Raw genomic sequence first — 17,936 nt, 5'->3', positions numbered from 1 at the left:
GGCAGGTTTTTTACACGGAGGGTGGTGAGTGCCTGGAACACGTTGCCAAGGGAGGTTGTGGAAGCAGCTACATTAACGGCGTTCAAAAAGCATCTTGAAAAACGCCTGGATAGGATGTGTTTCGAGGGAAAAGGAAGTGTTGAGGGTTTTGGCAAAGGTTGGTATCATGACCGGTACAGGCTTACAGGACCAAAGGGCCTGTTCCTGTGCTGTATTGTCTTTGTTCCCTCCTCTCTCTCTTTCTCCTCTCTCTCTCTCTCTCTCTCCTCTCTCTCTCTCTCTCACTCTCTCTCTCTCTCTCTGATAGTCAGTTACATTTTCTGTCCGTTTAATTATAAGGGGCAGCCTGGTAGCATAGTTGTTAGCACAGTTGCTTCACGGCTCCAGGGTCCCAGATTCGATTCCCGGCTGGGTCACTGTCTGTGCAGAGTCTGCATGTTCTCCCCGTGTCTGCATGGGTTTTCCCCGGGTGATCCGATTTCTTCCCACAGTCCAAAGGTGTGCGGGTTAGCTGGATTGGCCATGCTAAATTGCCCTTGGTGTCCAAAAAATGTTATGTGGGGGTTAATGGGTTATGGAGATAGGTAGATATGTGGGCTTCAGTAGGGTGCTCTTTGTAAGGGCCGGTGCAGACTCGATGGGCTGAATGGCCTCCTTCTGGACTATAAATTCTATGATAATACAGTACATAATAAAAGGTTACAGGGGAGGTGGTGGCATAGTGGTATTACCACTGGACTAGTCAGCCAGGGACCTAGAGTAATGCTCTGGGAACCAGGTTCGAATCCTGCCACTGCAGATGGTGACATTTGAATTCAATAGAAATCTGGAATTAAAAGTATCATGATGACCATGAAACCATTCTCGATTGTTGTAAAAACCCATGAAGTTCACTAACATCCTTGAAGGAAGGAAATCTGCTGTCCTTACCTGGTCTGGCCTTCATGTAACTCCAGATCCACAGCAATGTGGTTGACTCGTAACTGCCCCCTAGGGGCAATTAGGGATGAGCAATAAATGCTGGCCCAGCCTGCAATGCCCACGCCCCATTGACGAATACATTTTTTAAAGTTTAAAACCTATGTTTTAAATAAAATCTTATTTCACCAGTATTGCGACTCCGGGTCAAGTGGAGCTGGAATTGACCTCTCACTAACCCAGGGTGGCGTGACAATGACAAAAATATTGTTGAGACTGTCGGTCTTAAATCAGTGTATCAGACTCCCCTTTGATCAAAAGATCATGGGCTCAAGGCCCATTCCGTAGTCTTAAACGCCTAATTTAAGCTGACGCTTCAGCGAATTCTGAGGCACTGCTGCTCTGTTGGTGTTGTCACCAGGATCCCATGGCATTAAAAGAAGAACAGGTTTTCATAGAATCCCTACAGTGCAGAAGGAGATCATTCGGCCCATCAAGTCTGCATTGACCCTACAAAGAGCACTCTGCCTAGGCCCACTTCTCCGCCCTATCCCCGTGCATTGATCATGGCCAATCAACTAACCTGCACATGTTTGGACTTTGCGGGTAAACCAGAGCCCTCAGAGGAAACCCATGCAGACACTGGGAGGACAATCACCCACTGTTGTAATCAAAGTGTCTGTGTAGTGAGGGTCAAAGACTAGAAAGCTGAGATTTTGTAAATAATATTCCCCAAAATTTCTTTTTGCATGTGGCCTGCTTGTTACACTACACAGCCCCCTTAAAATTGTGCATAGCTGTACATGTGTGCATCTTAAAGGACCATTGCTTGGATTTGTTTATTGTCACGTGTACCGAGGTACAGTCAAACATATTTTTGTGCGAGCAGCTCAACAGATCATTAAGTACATGAAAAGAAAAGGCAACAAAAGAAAATACATTATAGGGCAACACGGGGTATACAATGTAACTACATAAGCACCGGCATCGGATGAAGCGTACAGGGGTGTAGTGTTAAATGAGGTCAGTCCATAAGAGGGTCATTGAGGAGTCTGGTAACAGAGGAGAAGAAGCTGTTTTTGAGTCTGTTCATGCGTGTTCTCAGACTTCTGTATCTCTTGCCCGATGGAAGAAGTTGGAAGAGTGAGTAAGCCGGGTGGGAGGGGTCTTTGATTATGCTGCCCGCTTTCCCCAGGCAGCGGGCGGTGTAGATGGAGTCAATGGATGGGAGGCAGGTTTGTGTGATGGACTGGGCTGTGTTCACGACTCTCTGAATTTTCTTGCGGCCCTGGGCCGAGCAGTTGCCATACCAGGCTGTGATGCAGCCAGATAGGATGCTTTCTATGGTGCATCTGTATAAGTTGGGAAGAGTTAATGTGGACATGCCGAATTTCCTTAGTTTCCTGAGGAAGTATAGGCGCTGTTGTGCTTTCTTGGTGGTAGCGTCGACGTGGGTGGACCAGGACAGATTTTTGGAGGTGTGCACCCCTAGGAATTTGAAACTGCTAATCATCTCCACCTCGGCCCCGTTGATGCTGACAGGGGTGAGTACAGTACTTTGCTTCCTGAAGTCACTGACCAGCTCTTTAGTTTTGCTGGCATTGAGGGAGAGATTGTTGTTGCTGCACCACTCCACTAGGTTCTCTATCTCCCTCCTGTATTCTGACTCGTCGTTATTCGAGATCTGGCCCACTATGGTCGTATCGTCAGCAAACCTTTAGATGGAGTTGGAACTAAATTTTGCCACGCAGTTGTGTGTGTACAGAGAGTAGAGCAGAGGGCTACGTACGCAGCCTTGCGGGGCCCCGGTATAGAGGACTATTGTGGAGGAGGTGTTGTTGTTCATTCTTACTGATTGTGCTCTGTGCGTCAGAAAGTCGAGGATCCAGTTGCAGAGTGGGGAACCAAGTCCTAGGTTTTGGAGCTTTGATATGAGCTTGGCTGGGATTATGGTGTTGAAGGTGGAGCTGTAGTCAATAAATAGGGGTTTGATGTAGGACTCTTTGTTGTTGAGATGTTCTGGGAATGAGTGTAGGGCCAGGGAAATGGCGTCTGCTGTGGACCGGTTGTGGCGGTATGCGAATTGCAGTGGATCAAGGCGTTCTGGGAGTATGGAGGTGATGCGCTTCACAACCAACCTCTCGAAGCACTTCATTACGACTGATGTCAGGGCCACCTGACTGTAGTCATTGAGGCACGTTGCCTGGTTCTTCTTTGGCACCGGTATGATGGTGGTCTTCTTGAAGCAGGTGGGGATCTCGGAGTGGAGTAGGGACAGGTTAAAGATGTCTGTGAATACCTCTGACAGCTGGTCCGCGCAGGCTCTGAGTGCACGACCAGGAATCCCATCCGGGCCCGTCGCCTTCTGAGGATTCACTTTCCAGAAGGCCGATCTGACTTCGGAAGCTATGATGGTGGGTATGGATGAGTTATGGGTTGCTGGGGCGCTCTACAGCAGATTGTTGGTTTCCTGCTCGAACCGAGCAAAGAATGCATTGAGTTCATTGGGGAGGGGTGTGCTGCTGCCGGAGATACTGCTCGGCTTTGCTTTGTCGCCTGTTATGTTTAGTCTCACGACTGAGCCATGGTTTCCGGTTGGAGAACGCACGTACTGCTTTCTTTGGCACACAGTTGTCCACACGTTTGCTGATGAAGTCTGTGACGGTGGTGGCACACTCATTTAAGTTGGTCGCTGAGTTCTTAAATATGGACCAGTCCACTGTCTCTAAGCAGTCACGTAAGAGCTCTTCTGTCTCCTCGGACCAGCACTGCACAGCCTGTTTGCTACTTGTGCAGCACATTCAAAATTGATGCTGGGCCATGCTCACAGAGGGAACTTTAATTGCAATTGAATTGAGAGAGCATTCTTTCCAGGGGCAAACACAAGCATTTGAGGGGATAGGGGATGTAGGTGGAGAGTGATTATAGGTGGTCTTATGTAATTGACACAATGGGAACAGAGGCCACAAGAGATGGCAAGGCGAAGGGGGTGATCATGAATAATGATTTAGAAGAGTACATGGAGGGAGAGATTATGGGATGGTAGAAGAGCAACTGGAGGGAGAGGATGATGAGGACGGAAGTATTGTGGGTTCTTTCAGAGAGTTAATGTTGCAAATAATGGGTTGGTGGGGTATTGGGAAACTGCCCGTTTAGCAGACGGTCTTGACCTTGGGATTGTAGCAGTAAAGGTCAATTGGTAGTCCATTTAGTGGTTTAGTGCACTAGGATGCAATAAGGAGATATAGAAATGTTGATCAGCAGATTGGGAAGGGAAGGAATCCTCCTCCCGTGGACATCCAGATATGTAGTCAAATCAAATGAACAACTTTGACAAATGTACTGCTGATTTCAATTCCAACTAGATCTCGCACCAAATGTTCTGTGCATCTGCCACTGACATGCAACATTGATCGCAGGACATCAGTTTGACGCATGTATTTGCACCAGCTCAATCCGTTCTTACACATGAGGGAACCTGCTAAGAAAAGACATCACGGGTCTATTGGGGTCTTGTAAATTCAACAGGATATTTTATTAGTTTTCATGATATGCAGTAAGGATGTTGCCATCTTTAAACCGCAACATTGTTGTGAGGCTTCTTAATTTTGATGTGGAGAGCCCAATGTGCCCCATGTACTTTTAAAAACATGAAACAACATAATTCCGTAGCTGTACAATACAAACTAATCAATTGTACACAACTATTGGCCTAATTCATGATTTGCATTTAAAAGCTGATGGTGGTCTTGTCATTTTTTGGAAACAGGAACTTGGCATACAAGTTGGGTCGTAGTTTCGTATTAGTACAGATATGACATGAGCTGGGCAAACAAATTAATAGGGAGACTTACAGTTAAAATCAACTCCACATAACGACCGAGGTCATGTTGAGTTTTATCATGTAAATTGGGATGGAGGTTGAAGTCTTACTGTTGCCATGAATGAACACGATCACACTGGCACTCCAGGCCACTATGAAAGGAGTGTTGTGGTGTCAAAGGTGCCATATGTCAGAGAAATGTTAAATCGAGGCCCCATGCTACACAGCTGGGCATAAAAATAAATCTCATGGTGCTATTTGAAGAAGTGCTGCCTCCTCATCCTGTCTCTCTCTCTCCCAGTTCCTTTACCTCCTCCCTTCCCTCGTTTCCTCCTCACTCTCCTTCCCTTCTGCCTCAATATCCCCCAGTTCGCCGCCCTCCCTCAATTTTTCTCTCACTTGTCCTTCCCTGTTTCTTTTCCCCTTCCCTTTGGCTTTCTCTCCGAATTGCTGCTTTATCAGCAAAATGGGTCTAGATGTCTGGCTATATGTGTGACCTAAACATTGAATTTCCAAGATTTCACAAAGCTTTACTTGACTAAAGCTACCACTAAATTTCTTTTACCCTCAGTTGGGGTCGATGGAGTGATATTCTTTCACATGGACGTTTTAAACGACAGTTGACGGAACACGATGTGGAGACCATCTGCCGCACTATCCTTGTGTACTGCTTGAACCATTACAGAGGAGATGAAAAGATCAAAGGATTTATATGGGATCTGATTACTCCGACAGAGGATGGACAGACTCGAGCTCTGCAAAATCACTCCGGTATTTTTGAATTTTTTATTCTAACCATGTCTTATTGACATGCAGAGGAAATATTAAGTGCAATTTCCTCTGTTCTGAAACAGTGAAAATATACTGATGAGTAAAAGTAATTGGAAGCTTTAAGTATGATTTAATACAAATGATAGATATCATTTTGTAAATTTCAGCAAGGCAATAGAATTACATAGGAACAGGAGAAGGCCATTTAGACTATTGAGCTTGTTTTGGCCACAATTCACTGTTAATTCATAGCTGATCGTTTCTTCAATTTCATTCACTCGCCTTTGATTCATCTCCCTTGATGCCCTTACCCAACAAAAAGCCATTGATTAATTTTAGTCTTGAAAATTTGACTTGGCCCAGTATCCACAACCTTTTGGGGGAGGAATCCAGATTTCCACTAAAAAGTGCTTCCTCGTTTTACTCCTAAATAGTTTATTTCTTTTAAAATTGCACCCCCTTGTTCAGAAAAGCCCCATAAGTCAAGCTAGTTTTCCTGTATCTAACCTCCCAATCTTTCCATTTTAAAGACCTTAGATTAGATCACACCCTCATCTTTAGTGAATACAAACCAAGTTTATGCATCCTGCCTCCTTAATTTAACCCTTTAAATCCTGGTACAATGACAAATCCAAGTTGTATGCTTTCCAAGGTCAGCATTTATTTCTTGAGGTCCAGCGACACAACTGGACACTGTATTCCAGATGGGGTCTGACCAAAAATCACTTGAAGCATCACTTCTTACATTCTAATCAAAAATCCTTTTAAGGTAAAGACCAGCAGACTTCCGGTGACGGCGGGCGGGAGGCAGCCGCACATTGGAGGGCTCCCGTTCGGGAACGGCATTTTCGGGGAGTAACGCCCAGTCCGAGGGCCAGCAACGGCAGTAAAAGTCGGGAGATAGCGCAAGGAGAAGAAGGATGTCGAAAAACACCAAAAAAACGGCTGGGAAAAAAACAGCTGAAAGTCTGTTGGAGAGGGGAAAGGTCACCGCGGGGCCAACAAAGAAAATGGAGGCTGGAGCACCAGGGGAGGCCGCAGTGCTTACGGCTGAAGAACTAACTAAGGTGATGGCTGCGGAATTCCAAAAGCAGTTGGCGCAGATTGCGAAATGCATGGAGACGGTGAGGAAGGAGATGAGGGAGGTGTTGAGTGCGCAGGTGGAGGAGGCGGTTTCCCCGGTGAAGACGGCGGTGGCGAGCGCAGTGGCGGAGGTGCGAGAGCAAGGGGAGGCGCTGAAGGAAGTGGAGGAGACGGTATTGCAGCACGGGGATCAACTTGCCTCGATGGGGAAGGTGATGGACACGAACAAGAATCTGCGAGGAAAAATGGAAGATCTGGAAAACAGATCCAGGCGACAGAATTTGAGGGTCATGGGGCTGCCTGAAGGAGTTGAAGGACCGAAGCCGACTGAGTATTTTGCCGCGATGCTGGCAAAACTACTGGGGGAGGGGGAGGACCCCCCCCCCCGATATGATCTGGATCGGGCTCATCGGTCGTGGAGGCCTGTACCAAAGGCGAGTGAGCCGCCAAGGGCAGTGACTCTGTGCTTCCGTAGGTACAGTGTGAAGGAGAAGGTCCTGAGCTGGGCCAAGCATAAGCGGGTGGTGCAGTGGGCTGGAGCTGGTATACATGTATACCAGAACTTTACGGTGGAGCTGGCGAGGAGGCGGGCTGCCTTCAACCGGGTGAAGAGGGCACCGTACATTGGCAAGGTGCAGTGCGGCATTGTATATCCAGCGAAGCTGAGGGTGACTTACAAGCTCAGGGACTTTTATTTTGGAACGGAGGAAGCAGCGGAGGAGTTTGCGAAGGCAGAAGGACTGTGGCAGAACTGACAATAGGAGGAATGGTCATGTGCCGATGTAACCTCATGACTGTATTTTCTTTTTTTTGTATCACTGCGCACAGGTGTAGAGGCTAAAGGAGCCAATGTTGCATATATTTGGACAAGGGAAGGGACGGGACTTTCACTCGAAAGGAGAGCTCTTTGGGGTGTAGGTGGATATGCGGGGTTTGTGTGCTAAAAGGGGATCTTTGGGCTTTCCTAGGGCCGGGCAAGGGGGAAAGGGACCCGGGCAGTGGCCTCCACGCTGGCCGGTTTAAGCCGGCCAGTGAACGGGAGTGAGGTGGGGGGAGGGGCTGCGGCCATCGGAGCCTGACAGAACAGGGTCCGAGTGGTCTAGCTGGGGTGGAAAGTTAGGGGGAGGGAACCAAGGTTGGGAGGAGGAATTTTACAAGAGGCAGTGGACGGGAGGAGCTGGAGACTTGAGGGGGGGGGGGTACAACTTTGGGGTATCATGTACGGTACTCTCTTAGAGGCTGGATGGCGTTGGTTGGGGGGGTGGCGAGCCATGTAGATTAAGGGTGACTACGGGTAATCCCTGATTCCTTTTTGTCATTTGTTTATGTAAACATGCGGGTTGAGGTTTGGGGGTTGGTGGGCGGACGGGATCGTTGTTATTATGGGGATTGACATATCTTGTTGATTATTGTTGATGGGTGTAAATGTGGGAGAAAACGTGAAAAAGGAGGAGAATTTTTTTTTTAAATAAAAAGATAAAGACCAGCATTCCTTTTGCTTATTGATTACTTTTTGTACCATGCACCATCTATCAGAGATATATGCAGATGGATATGCAAGTCTCTTTGCTCCTCCACAGCTAACTGATCTTGCCATTGAACTATTCTAATTTGTCTTTCTTTGATCCAAGGTGGATGACTTTGCATTTTCCCCACATTGAACATTGCACAGTTCTGGCCTATATATTACAAAAAGGATATAGAAGCACAGGAGAAGATGCAAAATTATACAAGTGTTATACGAGAACTGAAAGCTTATAAGTATCAGGACAGACAGAACAGGTTGGGAAAAGAGAAGGCTGAGGGGTGATCTAACAGAGGTCTTTCAAAATAGTGATTTGATGGGGTAGATCTAGAGAAAAGTTTCTACTGGAATAGAGGCCAAAATTAGGGGACATAAATAAAAGGGTGTTCGCAATAAATCCAACAAGACATTTTGGTGAATCGGTTTTGGCCATCTGGGGTACTACATTCAGCTTTGCCCACTAAACATCAGGGAATGTATATTGATCTTGGAGGAGGGCGCAGCATGGATTAATCAGAATTGTACCTGAAAAAATTAAATCACAAGGGCAGGATGAATAAAATTGGTTTGTATTCTCTTGAGTTGAGAGTGTTGAGGCCTTAAACAACAAACTAACCATCGGGAAGACACACACCATTGTTTTAAGGCCCCACCAAATCTCTGTTCACTAGCTACTGACTCCATCCTACTCTCTAGCAACTGCCTGAGGCTAAACCAGACTTCACAGCCTTGGTGCTGTATTTAATCTGCCGATCTGCTTCTGACCCCACATCTACAGTACCATGAAGATTTCCTGTTTCTACCTCGAACATTGCCAAGCTCCACTCTGCTTGAACTCAACTGCTGCTGCAAGCCTCATCATGCCTTTGTTAGTTCTATTAACTATTCCAATACATTCCTTTTTTTATTTGTTTTACTTTTATTAAATGTTTTCATAAAATATCAATAACAAAATGAGAAAAAAAAGAACCCAACAGGGTTAAGTACAAAACACAGTCCAGGAAAGCAACACTCCATACCCCCCTCCACCCTGTACATAAATAATAAATTAACATTAACACCCTAACTTAACACAACAGGTATATACACCCCCTCAGACCCTTCAGTGTAAATAACAAAAACAATAATAAAGTAACCCCCCCCCCCCCCCCCCCACCGAGCTGCTGCTGCCATTGACCAATGTCTATCATTCTGCCAGAAAGTCTAAGAACGGTTGCCACCGCCTAAAGAACCCTTGTACTGACCCTCTCAATGTGAATTTCACCCTCTCCAACTTAATAAACCCCGCCATATTGTTGATCCAGGATTCCACGCTTGGGGGCCTTGCATCCTTCCACTGAAGAAGAATCCTTCGCCGGGCTACCAGGGATGCAAAGGCCAGAATACCGGCCTCTTTCGCCTCCTGCACTCTCGGCTCCTCTGCCACCCCAAATATTGCGAGCCCCCAGCCCAGTTTGACCCTGGTTCCTACCACCCTCAATACCGTCCTCGCTTACGCCCTTCCAAAATTCCTCCAGCTCTGGGCATGCCCAGAACACATGGGTGTGGTTTGCTGGGCTCCCTGAGCACCCAACACACCTGTCCTCACTCCCAAAAAACCGGCTCATCCTTGTCCTGGTCATGTGTGCCCTGTACAGCACCTTAAACTGTATGAGGCTGAGCCTCGCGCACGATGAGGAAGAGTTCATCCTCCCTAGGGCATCTGCCCACGTCCCTTCCTCAATCTCCTCTCCCAACTCCTCCTCCCACTTACCTTTTACCGAGGCCGCCTCCTCCTCCTGCATCGTCTGATACGTTTCTGAGATCTCCTCCCTCCCCCCCCCCCCCCCCCCCCCCCCCCCCTGGAGAGCACCCTGTCCTGTACTGTCTGTGGCAGTAGCCGCGGGAATTCCACCACCTGCCGCTTGGCAAACGCCCTTACCAGTAAGTACCTGAACGTGGTCCCCGGGGGGAGCCCGTACTTCTCCTCCAGCTCACCCAGACTCGCGAACACCCGTCCACAAACAGGTCCCCCAACTTGCGTATCCCTGCCCTGTGCCACCCCGAAAACCCTCCACCTGTTCTTCCTGGGGCGAACCGGTGGTTCCCCCGTATTGGGGTCCACGCCGAGGCCCCAACTCCTCTCTCTCTCTCTTCCCCCCCCCCCCCCCCCCCCCCCCCCCGTGCCGTCTCCACTGCCCCCAAATTTTGAGGGCTGTCGCCACCACCGGGCTCCTTGGAGGGAGCGGAATCAGCGATCTCCAGCCTCTTCCATGCAACCCCCTCCATCACCCACTTGCTCACCATCGCCGCATTGGAGGCCCAGTAGTACCCACAGAGGTTGGGCAGCGCCAGTCCCCCCCCTATCTCTACTCCGCTCCAGGAACTCCCTTCTCACCCTTGGAGTCCCTCGCGCCCACACAAACCCCATTATACTCCTATTAACCCGCCTGAAAAAAGTCTTTGGGATAAACACGGGGAGGCACTGGAATAGGAACAAAACCCTTGGGTGCACCGTCATTTTGATTGACTGCACCCTACCCGCCAAGGACAGCGGCAAAGCATCCCACCTCTCGAACTCCTCCTCCATTTGCTCCACCAGCCTTGTAAAATTAATCCTATGTAGGGCCCCCCAGCTCCTGGCCACCTGGACCCCCAAATACCTGAAGCTCCTCTCCGCCCTTTTTAGTGGGAGCTCGCCAATCCCCCTCTCCTGGTCCCCTGGATGAACTACAAACAGCTCGCTCTTCCCCATGTTGAGCTTGTACCCCGAAAAGTCCCCGAATTCCCTAAGAATCCTCATTACCTCCAGCATTCCTCCCACCGGGTCCTCCACATACAGCAGCAAGTCGTCCGCATAAAGCGACACCCTATGCTCCTCCCCACCCCGCACCAACCCCCTCCAGTTCCTTGACTTCCCTCAGTGCCATAGCCAGGGATTCAATCGCCAGTGTGAAGAGCAGGGGACACCCCTGTCTCGTCCCTCGGTGCAACCGAAAGTACCCGGACCTCCTCCTGTTTTTGGCCACACTCGCCATCGAGACCTCCTACAACAGCCTAACCCACCTGACAAACCCCTCCCCAAACCCGAACCTCTTCAGCACCTCCCACAGGTACCCCCACTCTACCCTATCGAAGGCTTTCTCAGCATCCATCGCCACCACTATCTCCGCCTCCCCCTCCCTCGCCGGCATCATGATAACGTTCAAAAGCCTCCGCACGTTCGCGTTCAACTGCCTCCTCTTCACAAACCCTGTCTGGTCTTCATGGATGATCTGCGGCACTCAATCCTCGTGGCTAAGATCTTCGCTAGCACCTTGGTATCTACATTTAACAAGGAAATCGGTCTGTAAGACTCACATTGCAGGGGATCCTTGTCCCGCTTCAGGATCAAGGAGATCAGTGCCCGTGACATCGTCAGGGGCAAAGCACCCCCTCCCTTGCCTCATTGAAGGTCCTGACTAACAGCGGGCCCAACAGGTCCATATATTTTTTATAGAATTTGACCGGGAAACCGTCCGGCCCTGGTGCCTTCCCTGCCTGCATGCTTCCTATCCCTTTGATCAGCTCCTCCAGCCCAATCGGGGCCCCCAATCCCGCCGCCATTCCCTCTTCCACCTTTTGAAACCTCAATTGGTCCAGGAAGCAGCCCATCCCTCCCTCCCTCCCTCCCGTGGGGGTTCAGATCGGTACAATTCCTCGTAAAAGTCCCTGAAGATCCCATTGATGCCAACCCCACTCTGCACCACACTCCCTCCCCCTGTCCTTAACTACCCCGATCTCCCCAGCTGCGTCCCGCTTCCGAAGCTGATGCGCCAGCATCCGGCTTGCCTTTTCCCCATACTTGTAGATCGCCGCCTGGGCCTTCCTCCACTGCACCTCCGCCTTCCTGCTGGTCACCAGGTCGAATTCGGCCTGGAGGCTTGCCTCTTCCTCAACAATCCTTCCTCGGGCTCCTCCGCATACCTCCTGTCTACCCTCACCATCTCCCCCACCAGCCTCTCCCTCTCTCCCCCCCGCTCCCTCCACTCCTTGTGGGCCCTAATGGAGATCAGCTCTCCCCTCACCACCGCCTTCAGCGCCTCCTATACCATCCCCACTTGGACCTCCCCGTTGTCGTTGGTCTCCAAGTACCTCTCTATACTTCCTCGGACCCGCTCACTCACCACCTCGTCCGCCAACAGCCCTACCTCCAAGCACCACAGCGGGCACTGGTCCCTCTCCTCCCCCATCTCCACGTCCACCCAATGCGGGGGGTGGTCCGAAATGGCTATTGCCAAATATTCAGTGTCCTCTATTCTCACTATCAGCGCCCTACTCAAAATGAAAAAGTCGATTCGGGAATAAGCCTTATGGACATGAGAAGAATGAAAATTCCCTAGCCCCTGGCCTTGCAAATCTCCAAGGGTCCACCCCTCCCATCTGGTCCATAAATCCCCCTCAGCACTCTAGCCGCCGCCGGCTTCCTACCCGTCCTAGACCTGGAGCGATCCAGTGCCGGATCCAGCACAGTGTTAAAGTCTCCCCCCATTATCAGGCTCCCCACTTCCAAGTCTGGGATCCGACCCAACATACGCCGCATAAAACCCGCATTGCCCCAGTTCAGGGCATACACATTGAAAAGTACCACCCCTCTCCCTGCGACTTACCACTTACTATTACGTACCTACCACCATTATCTGCCACAATGCTCGACGCCTCGAATGCCACCTTTATTCCCACCAAGATCGCCACCCCTCGATTTTTGGCATCCAGCCCCGAGTGAAACACCTGACCTACCCACCCTTTCCTCAATCTTACCTGGTCTGCCACCTTCAGGTGAGTCTCCTGGAGCATAACCACATCCGCCTTGAGCCCCTTCAGGTGCGCGAACACGCGGGCCCGCTTAATCAGCCCATTCAGTCCCCTTACATTCCAGATTATCAGCCGGATCAGGGGGCTACCCGCCCCTCTCCCCCGCTGACTAGCCATAACCCCTCCTCGGCCAACCACGCGCCCGCACCCCACACCCGGCCTGTTCCCCACAGCGGCATACGCCCGTCTTGACCCCCACCCCCCCCCCCCCCCCGCTCCAGCTCCTCCTTGACCATAGCAGCAGCAACTCGCCCCCCCCCCCCCCCCCCCCAAGGCTAGGACCCATCCTAGCTGGTTTACTCCCCCCATTGCACTTCCGCAAGTCAGCTGACTCCTGACCCCGGCTGTTCCAGTGCTATTCCACCTACCAGGCCCCGCCACCTCTGACGAAGCTCCTTTTACAGGCCCCGTCCCCTCACCCCCAACTCGGGCCTCCCCCTCCCCCGCGGGGCCCCATCTCACCGCTGTCCACCACCCCTGTTCCGTTTACCTACCCCCCTCCAGGAGCCCCCCCCCCCCGACCAACCCAACCAAAACAGTGCCCAACCTGCTCCAACCACCCTCACCGACCCGAAAGAGAAAAACACAGAGAAAGAGAAGAAACGCGGAGCAATGCAAAGGCCCCCCCCCCTCGAAAGAAGAATAAACATAACATATCAACCACAGTCCCCAATCGCCCATCCCGACCCTCAATCCGTGTCCAACTTCTCGACCTGAACAAAGGCCCACGCCTCCTCCGGAGACTCAAAATAATGGTGCCGGTCCTTGTAGGTAACCCACAGTCGCGCTGGCTGCAACATGCCAAACTTCACCCCCTTCCTGTGAAGCACCACCTTCGCTCGATTGTACCCGGCCCCCCTCTTCGCCACCTCCGCACTCCAGTCTTGGGCCTCCTCGCCAGCTCCAGGGGCCCCTGAAAGAACCCTGCTCCCATCAGTGAGTTCAACATGGTGACCACATAGGCCCCCACGTCCGGCCCCTCCGGGAGGCCCAGAATCCGCTGATTCTTCCACCTCTACCGATTCTCCATCTCCTCTAACCGCTCCTGCCATTTATTGGTGCTGGAACAAATTGGATCTGCAGTTCATCTCAGAATCAAATGTGACACCAAGGTTGCGAACAACTGGCTTTATCTCAAACCGGTTTCAAGAGGAGGATTGGAGTCAGTGGTGAGATAGTTAGAACATCGCACATAGAACAGTACAGTACAGTACAGGCCCTTCGGCCCACGATATTGTGACGACCATTTATCCTAATCTTAAGGCCAACGTAATCTACACCCCTTCAATTTACTGCTGTCCCTGTGTCTGTGCAAGAGTCGCTTAAATGTCCCTAATGGGTCAGACTCCTCTGCTGGCAGTGCATTCCACGCACCCATCACTCTGTGTAAAAGACGACCTCTGACATCTCCCCTATGCCTTCCTCCAATCACCTTAAACACCAGTTGTATGCTTGAGTGGAACCCCTTTCGGTTTGTGAAGACCAGCCTGTCATGAGCTGGTGCTTGTTAGGTGACATGCAAACCATCGATCACTCGCTGGACCATCCCGGTGATGATGGCAAATCCCGCTGCCTGGGCATCCTGGTGGTCTCGGTCCACATTGAATTTGATATTGTGCCGACCGGGCATCTCTAGTGCCTCAGTGTCAACACGGAAGCACCTGTGAGTGGTGTACAATTTCTCTGTTCCCCAACTACAATATATTAAAAATCTTAGAAAATATGATTTAATTTGGTTACAAAATCCCCATAATTTGACTCTTTATAATAACTTAACTCATAGTTACTTGTAATGCTTTTGAAAGTTAATGTTATGACTTTTACATGTATTACTTTTAGTCCTTCCATCATGGGTAATGCTGTTATTAGAGATTAGTCGGTAGCATTGTGGATAGCACAATTGCTTCACAGCTCCAGGGTCACCGGTTCGATTCCGGCTTGGGTCACTGTCTGTGCGGAGTCTGCACATCCTCCCCATGTGTGCATGGGTTTCCTCCGCGTGTTCCGGTTTCCTCCCACAGTCCAAAGATGTGCATGTTAGGTGGATTGGCCATGCTAAATTGCCCATAGTGTTGGGTGGGGTTGCTGAGTTATGGGGATAGGGTGGAGGTGTGGACCTTGGGTAGGTTGCTCTTTCCTATAGCCGGTGCAGACTCGATGGGCCGAATGGCCTCCTTCTGCACTGTAAATTCATAAGAACAAGGAACAGGAGTAGGCCATCTGGCCCCTCGAGCCTGCTCTGCCATTTAATGAGATCATGGCTGATCTTTGTGGACTCAGCTCCACTCTCCGGCCCGTACACCATATCCCCGAATCCCTTTATTCTTTAGAAAGGTATCTCTTTTTCTTAATAACGTTTACAGAAGGAGCCTCAACTGCTTCACTGGGCAAGGAATTCCAGAGATTCACAACCCTTTGGGTGAAGAAGTTCCTCCTACACTCCGTCCTAAATCTACTTCCCCTTATTTTGAGGCTATGCCCCCTAGTTCTGCTTTCCCCGACCAGTGGAAACAACCTGCCCGCATCTATCCTATCTATTCCCTTCATAATTTTATATGTTTCAATAAGATCCCCCCGCATCCTTCTAAACTCCAATGAGTACAGTCCCAGTCTACTCAACCTCTCCTCATAATCTAATCCCCTCAACTCTGGGATCAACCTAGTGAATCTCCTCTGCACTCCCTCCAGTGCCAATATGTCCTTTCTCAGGTAAGGAGACCAAAACTGAACACACTACTCCAGATGCGGCCTCCCCAACACCCTATACAATTGCAACATAACCTCCCTAGTCTTGAACTCCATCCCTCTAGCAATGAAAGACAAAACTCGATTAGCCTTCTTAATCACCTGTTGCACCTGCACACCAACTTTTTGTGACTCGTGCGCCAGCACACCCAGGTCCCTCTGCACAGCAGCATGTTTTAACATCTTACCGTTTAAATAATAATCCATTCTGCTGTTATTCCTCCCAAAATGGATAGCCTCACACTTGGCAACATTGAATTCCATCTGCCAGACCCTAGCCCATTCACCTAACCTATCCAAATCCTTCTGCAGACTTCCGGTATCCTCTGCACTTTTTGCTTTACCACTCATCTTAATGTCGTCTGCAAACTTTGACACATTGCACTTTGTCCCCAACTCCAAATCGTCTATGTAAATTGTGAACAACTGCGGGCCCAACACTGATCCTTGAGGGACCCCACTAGTTACAGGTTGCCAACCAGAGAAACACCCATTTATCCCCACTCTCTGCTTTCTGTTAGTTAACCAATCCTCTACCCATGCTACCACTTTACCCTCAATGCCATGCATCTTTAGTTCATGCAGCAACCTTTTGTGTGGCACCTTGTCAAAAGCTTTCTGGAAATCCAGATATACCACATCCATTGGCTCCCCGTTATCTACTGCACTGGTAACGTCCTCAAAATATTTCACCAAATTAGACAGACACGACCTACTCTTTGTGAACCCATGCTGCGTCTGCCCAATGGGACAATTTCCCTCCAGGTGCCCCGCTATTTCCTCCTTTAATGATAGATTCCAGCATTTTCCCTACAACCAAAGTTAAGCTTACCGGCCTATAATTACCCGCTTTCTGCCGACCTCCTTTTTTAAACAGTGGTGTCACGTTTGCTACTTTCCAATCCTCTGGGTCCACCCCAGAGTCTAGGGAATTTTGATAAATTATCACTAGTGCATTTACAATTTCCCTAACCATCTCTTTTAACACTCTTGGATGCATCCCATCAGGGCCAGGAGACTTGTCTACCTTTAGCCCCATTAGCTTGCCCAATACTGCCTCCTTAGTGATTACAATCATCTCAAGGTCCTCACCTATCATATCTTTATTTCCATCAGTCACTGGCATGTTATTTGTGTCCTCCACTGTGAAGACTGACCCAAAAAACCTGTTCAGCTCCTCAGCCATTTCCCTGTCTCCTATTATTAAATCTCCCTCCTCATCTTCCAAAGGACCAATATTTACCTTAGCCACTCTTTTGTCTTATATATTTGTAGAAGCTTTTACTATCTGCTTTTATGTTCTCAGCCAGTTTACTTTCATAGTCTACCTTACTCTTCTTTATGGCTTTTTAGTAGCTTTCTGTTGTCCCCTAAAGACTTCCCAGTCCTCTAGTCTCCCACTAATATTTGCCACTTTGTATGTTTTTTCCTTCAATTTGATACTCTCCCTCACCTCCTTAGATAGCCACGGTCGATTTTTCCCCTTTCTACCGTCTTTCCTTTTTGTCGGTATGAACCTCTTCTGAACACTGTGAAAGATCGCTCGGAAGGTTCTCCACTGTTCCTCAACTGCTTCACCATGAAGTCTTTGCTCCCAGTCTACCTTAGCTAGTTCTTCTCTCATCCCATTGTAATCGCCTTTGTTTAAGCACAAAACACTAGTGTTTGATTTTACCTTGTCATCCTCCAACTGTATTTTAAATTCCACCATATTGTGGTCGCACCTTCCAAGAGGATCCCGAACTATGAGATCATTAATCAATCCTGCCTCATTACACAGGACCAGATCTAGGACCGCTTGTTCCCTTGTAGGTTCCATTACATACTGTTCCAGGAAATTATCCCGGACACATTCTATAAACTCCTCCTCAAGGCTGCCTTTACCAACCTGGTTGAACCAATCGACATGGAGATTAAAATCTCCCATGATAACCGCTGTACCATTTCTACATGCATCCGTTATTTCTTTGCTTATTGCCTGCCCTACCATCCTGTTACTATTTGGTGGCCTATAGACTACTCCTATCAGTGACCTTTTCGCCTTACTATTCCTGATTTCCACCCAAATTGATTCAACCTTGTCCTCCATAGCACCAATATCATGCCATCCTTAAACAACAAAGCTACATCACCGCCCTTACCGTCCATTCTATCCTTTTGTATAGTCTGATACCCTTGGATATTTAACGCCCAGTCGTGACCATCTTTTAACCATGTTTCAGTAATGGCCACTAAATC

General features: G+C 49.3%; 1 protein-coding gene across 3 annotated transcripts in view; it reads left to right on the top strand.

The window, feature by feature from the left end:
• The window catches only part of chd7 (chromodomain helicase DNA binding protein 7), a 378,323-nt gene that overhangs the window by 282,841 nt on the left and 77,546 nt on the right, over positions 1–17,936 (top strand). For all 3 annotated transcript variants that reach the window (XM_072467710.1, XM_072467709.1, XM_072467711.1), the window contains exon 22: positions 5,313–5,512. In XM_072467710.1, coding sequence (XP_072323811.1) covers positions 5,313–5,512 — 200 coding nt within the window. The remainder of the gene's footprint in view (positions 1–5,312; positions 5,513–17,936) is intronic.

Source organism: Scyliorhinus torazame, chromosome 11 (assembly GCF_047496885.1).
Source record: "Scyliorhinus torazame isolate Kashiwa2021f chromosome 11, sScyTor2.1, whole genome shotgun sequence".
NCBI lineage: Eukaryota > Metazoa > Chordata > Chondrichthyes > Carcharhiniformes > Scyliorhinidae > Scyliorhinus > Scyliorhinus torazame.
The sequence above is the reverse complement of the archived record's forward strand: the minus strand, read 5'-3'. Positions and strand labels throughout refer to the sequence as shown.